This window comes from Frankliniella occidentalis, unplaced genomic scaffold (assembly GCF_000697945.3).
Source record: "Frankliniella occidentalis isolate FOCC.00 unplaced genomic scaffold, Focc_3.1 Scaffold7, whole genome shotgun sequence".
Taxonomy (NCBI): Eukaryota; Metazoa; Arthropoda; class Insecta; order Thysanoptera; family Thripidae; genus Frankliniella; species Frankliniella occidentalis.
The window spans coordinates 1,399,012-1,404,229 of NW_026267137.1; the positions used below are offsets into that span (position 1 = coordinate 1,399,012).

The 5,218-nt window shown below is 52.9% G+C and overlaps 2 protein-coding genes across 4 annotated transcripts in view; one reads left to right on the forward strand and one right to left on the reverse strand.

Annotated features, from left to right (window-relative positions):
- Nucleotides 1-5,218, forward strand: part of LOC113209536 (uncharacterized) — a 37,105-nt gene that overhangs the window by 30,497 nt on the left and 1,390 nt on the right. For both annotated transcript variants that reach the window (XM_026427100.2, XM_052273725.1), the window contains exons 2-4: nt 4,167-4,583; nt 4,666-4,767; nt 4,856-5,110. In XM_026427100.2, the coding sequence (XP_026282885.1) occupies nt 4,856-5,110 (255 nt within the window). In that variant the 5' untranslated portion in view covers nt 4,167-4,583; nt 4,666-4,767. The remainder of the gene's footprint in view (nt 1-4,166; nt 4,584-4,665; nt 4,768-4,855; nt 5,111-5,218) is intronic.
- On the reverse strand, nt 183-3,952 carry LOC113209272 (uncharacterized). Of its 2 annotated transcripts, none has more exons than XM_026426701.2 (5): nt 3,850-3,952; nt 3,462-3,544; nt 1,914-2,105; nt 1,057-1,221; nt 183-612 (listed from the first exon to the last, which is right to left on the reverse strand). In XM_026426701.2, the coding sequence occupies exons 1-5, from the start codon at nt 3,887-3,889 to the stop codon at nt 433-435; spliced, it is 660 nt and encodes a 219-aa protein (XP_026282486.1). In that variant the 5' UTR covers nt 3,890-3,952; the 3' UTR covers nt 183-432. The 2 variants fall into 2 exon arrangements, with proteins under 2 accessions (XP_026282486.1, XP_052129645.1); XM_052273685.1 differs by having other exon boundaries at nt 184-612; nt 1,914-2,036.

The following is a 5,218-nucleotide window of genomic DNA, read 5'->3' on the forward strand; positions in this document are numbered from 1 at the left end:
ACAGTATGATCTTATTTACAACCTATCGATACGAACGTCGCTGTGGTGCCTTTCCAGCCCGAGCGAGTAGGCAACCCGCTCGCCGTACGGGGAGGTGGGCTAGCTGAATTAGCCACGTGGTAGTATAGGTACGTCGAAGCGGGACCAGACAGATTAAATCTCAACAAAAACACTAGTAAAATTATTTATTAGGACTGCACTTCGGCTCCTACCGTCCCGCTACAGCACTAGCGCTTCCGGTAAGCCGCTGTGACACGATGGGACAAAATGGACTTTGGAATCGACGTCGATTCGACGTCGTAGAACATTCTTCGAATTGCTTGACAAAATCGAATCAATGTCGAGTCGAATTTGCCCCCGATCAATACCTATCGACCATTTATTTATATTATTTCTCACAAGGAGTGCGAGAAACCCGTCCCATTACTGTTATCAATTTCGAACTACAACCCGTGATAATTTGGCCAAGACGTTGAAGCATATGTGAAGTTCTTTCCGCTCATTGTAAAGCTGGACCTCGATGCGCCAGCTGTGCTTTAAGACGGGGACATGTTTCACCGTCTTTACTAAGGTGTCGATGTCCAGCGTGGAGTTGACCGCGACGTAGTGCCCCTGCAAAATACTACGGATTACGAAAACGTCGAAGTGTCAAATTGCATAGGGTCACGCCTTTTGCATCCCTCTAAGCTGAAAAAAGTAACATTTACCGCACCCACCGCACCCTACCTACACACCAAAAAAGGGGACGGAACAATTTTGTTCCACGAGTGGACGCGATTTCGAGCTCTTTATTTACGTGGAACAAACCTGCTGTATTTTTATTTTTTTGACAATTTGTACCAGCTTCACTAGTCCGGATTTAAATTGTCCCACAAAAATGGTACAATTTGTCCCAAACTAATATTGTGCATGTAATTGCGTCGTTTTTCTGCACAAACGAGAAGTGTCCCTCCCTTTAGTGTGTAGGGAGGAGGGGGGGCATTGCCTCTCTTATCCGCCCTCTGGATAAGGGTTGTGCATAACAGAGGATGCCAATAACCGTTCCATCGCGCGCACCTCCTTGACGGGGCAGCTGAATCTCGGCACAATGTTCTGCACGAGCGGGGCCCACACCGTGCCGTTGACGAACAGGAGCGAACAGACAGACACGTCCCAGGACCAGGAGTTCCAGCTCTCGCATGCACCTCTGTCCAGATGGCATTTCTCGATGTTGACTCGGAACTGGAACAGCATTTAGATTATTCGAAGTTAAATTTTTTGAAGAGGGATTTTTCCATTATCGCTCATTCTCATTACACACTGCGCAACTGCGCAAACTTGAAGCAAATCTGTTCAGACCGCGCGTTTCCCCGGTGTTCTCCAATTCGATCGGCATTGGGCGGTGCGCGTTTAGCGGAGCTGACCTGGCAGTACCTCAGCGCCTGCGAGAATCAGGGTAGGCCGCCAAGCAGAACACGCATGCACTGCAGGCAGTACGTTGCCTACCTATCAGGCGCTCTCCGACCTTGCATCGGCTAGGCCGAGCTTGGCATTTTCTTAACAGCGAATTGAATGATGGATGTAACTATACACTGTATGAGTGTTTTTTATTTGTTCGAATTGAGCAATCAATTTGTTTCCCTCAAATTTATGCGATTATTTGAGCACGTTTTTGCATTTGTTTGTAAGAAATCGTGAATTTTTGAGCACAAATTTGTCCGAAACGAGACGTAGGTTTTACTTTGCCCGAATCTTTTCACTCTACAAATGTGCGGCATTATGTAAAACATTCCTGCCGTATTCTTAAGAAACTGTACCATTTCTGTAATGAGTCGTAACCTTTTAGAGACTTTATGAGTACGAAGGTCTTCGTGCAGGGAATTAGGCCTCATGTATTACAATAGAAGACAAACTTTAAGTGCGCGCGCACTTACTCTTTGGAACGACTTGCTGGGCTGTAACACGTTGAAGCCCACCGTCCACAGCTCGTCCCCCGTCTCAGCGAGCTCAATGTTCACGTCCGTGATCCGCAGGTAGTGATCCTTGTCCTTGCAGTGCTGGAACTCGTGGAAGCTGGGTATCAGTCGCGTCCTTCGGGCGGGCGCTGCTGCCTTCGGCAGCGCTCTCTGGAAGCACAAGAACAAGTTTGATCATAGTCGCATTAAGGGTCGAACTCAAAATTACCAGCAAAATCACTCCATGGGATGGTTACTTTTTGGGACTCAGCGTTGTACTCAAGTACTTTTGGATGATGATAAATAATGTATCCGCGAGGCTAACATTTTTCCGGTGGTCTAATGAGGTTTATCCGGATTTATCATTGCAAGTATAAAAAAATAATCATCCCTGAAACGTCCCTTGAGAAACGTATACCCTATCGCATCCTCGTGGACATTGCGGCTGGAGGGGCTCCTCAGAGGCCTCACTTGTTATGATTTAAATGCACGTTTGATTCTTTCGCAGTGGAGAAGTGGAGAACACGTTCGTAAAAATGACGTCAAATGACCTCACTTCAACGTAGCCTACACCGTCAAAATATAGTGTGGTGAGGAGGTATAGCTATAGATTAGCTCAGTTTGGTGTCAAAAGTAGGCCATTGACGGTACGTTTGGAAGATTCTGTGCCGCCTGGTAGTCATTAGCACGGCAAGAGACAAAGCTTCTCGTGTCGGAGGCCATGCACGCCTTTCTCATGTGCGGCCAGACGCCGATGAGAGGTGGCGATTGATGGGGAGGACACAGCCATTGCGCTATCTTTCCCTCCCTATCTTTCCTTTTCCGGTGTCGAGGAGGTGAATGTCAAGCGCGTAACATCGCAGTCAAAATATATACTTCGGTTAGGCAGTCAGATGTGCCTTTTTGGCGTTGACCCGCCTATGACTATCGTGTTTCACGTGCCCCCCCCCCTCTTCCCGGTTTTTCTATTATTTTCCTGTGGAATAATAACAGACTGCCCAGATGGGACGCATCCGCAGGACTTTTGTTCTGGGATGTTGTGACAGCAATCTGGCTCTTTTGTTAAAACATGCGCATGGTTACAATGTAGTTGGACGAATCCGCCACTTGCTAGCTCGTTTCACCACACCACACCGTGAAACTTTAAAAAAGTTTCGTGTGTGGTTGCGTGGTACAACTTCTGTCATGCAAGTAATTAAAAAGTAATAAATTTCGAGACGGCCACCACTACCTTTTTGAACGTACACAGGATTACACGATCACGTTGGATTACAGATTGCAAAAATTTGTTTGTGCATTTAATATGTGTATGAATAATATCGGGGATTTAAGTCCTTGGTTTAAGTAGGCTATACCAGGTGGCTGATTCACTCCGCACACTTTCGTTTCGTTTCGTGTGTGCATGGTAGTATATGGTTGTGATGGTGATGGTAGCCGGTAGCTCCACTTGCCCCCCGCCCCCCCAATCTTCCACCCTGACCTCTTAGACCTATGTAGATTTACCTAAAGGCACACCACGTTCCTTACTTGAAACGTTTCTCTATCCGATGACAAGGACGCACGAGCCGACTGGAGTCCTGAGAGAAGAACCAGCGCGAGTACAGCTGGAACTGGAAGTAAAACTCCAACGATAAGAGTGCGAACCGGGGAGAAGGGGGGGGGAGGGCAAATTATGCTACACAACACTTGTATGTAGACAAAGCTGCAGCGCATGGCGTGTCAGGGCTAGCAGTCATCAGTGTTACGGGTTTGCATAACCCAGGCCTAGGGCCATGACGTCTTACGGGTGGAGAGAGGATGCACCGTAGCCCTGACACACGACTGCGCCGGGGCAGGGGAGGGAAAGGGGGGGGGGGGGGTAGACTGTCCACCCCTTCGGTGTGGGAGAACTCAGGAAGAACGCAGTTTCGCTCACCGTACACCTTGGCGCTACCCGCGCCGGAACTGTTAAGCATGGCAGATTGACACCCCGCAGTGGGCCGTGGTGAACTACCGATCTACTGCCGATGCCGGACGATGAGGCGAGCAGCTACCGTTTGCCCCCCCCCCTCCATTCTACTCCTCCTCTCTTCTCCCCTCCCCCCGAGGTAACCTCCATGCGGAATAAAAAGTGACAGCCAATCCGACCGCTGGCCGTGGCCGCCCGCGGCATGTCGCTAGAGTCGCGTCGAGTGGTCTAACAGGGGTTGGCACCCTCTCTCGTCCACTAACGCGTGCTCTCTGTCGGCGCAGACCGAGGAGAGCCAGCCGACGCCGGCCCTGCAGCCGCCAGGATCGCGCCGTTCGCAGTTCCTGCGCGCCGTGTCGCTGTTCTCGGCGGCGCACCAGCTCGCCGTGCTCGAGGCCCGCGAGGAGCAGGGCGTGTCGCTGCTCGAGCGCAGCACCAGCCTCACCGCCGAGCCGCTGGAGCCGTTCGAGGCCCTGGGCGCGGCGGCGGGCCCGGCGCTGGCGCGCAGCCTCAGCCTACCGGCGGACCAGCTCGCGAAGCAGGTGCAGCAGGGCAGGTCGTCGAGGAGCACCCGCAGCACCCGCAGCTGCAGCCTGGCCGGCGAGCCCTGCGCGCTGCCCCGGCGGCGCGCTGCTCGGGGCGCCACCCAGGTCGGCGCGGCCGCCGCACAGCGCACGCAGCGAGACAAGCCACCCTCGAAGGTAAAGCCCTATCCATGCAGCACGTTCCGAACAAAAGGGGAAATAATCGGGAACCGAAATAAATTACCTGCTTAATTGCCAGAGCGAATCGGCGAGTGACCGGGCCGGGTCAAATCGAGACAGCGAGGAAACTCCTTCTGAAGCGACGCCGAAGAGCCATGCGTCGAACGTCAACGAACCGGACGTAAGGAGCTCGATCAGACCTCACACTACTTTCGATTTGTTTTACTGCTTCTATTCCAAGCATGCATCTCGATTCGCACCGTCTGCAGATGGACCCCGCGTTGGCCGAGCTGCTCCGGAGCCTGTGGGAGGACCCACCCCACGAGTCGGGGCGATCCCCGCGCCCCGAGGCGGTCGCGCCCTCCAGGGACCGGGGCCGTGACCGTGACCGTGACCGGGACCGGGACCGGGATCGGGACCGGGACCGGGACCGCGAGCCGGACGTGCTGTCGGGCCTGTGGCGCATGCTGGACAGCTACGACGAGTTCGTCTGCTCGCCACCGGGTTACCACGCCTTCAGACAGGTTGTTGCGCTTTGGCCTTTCCACCCTAGGGGCCATCCATTAAGTACGTCCGAGCTCGATGGGGAGGGGGGTGTCTCTCAAAAAGGGATGTCGATGGACCTGGGGGGG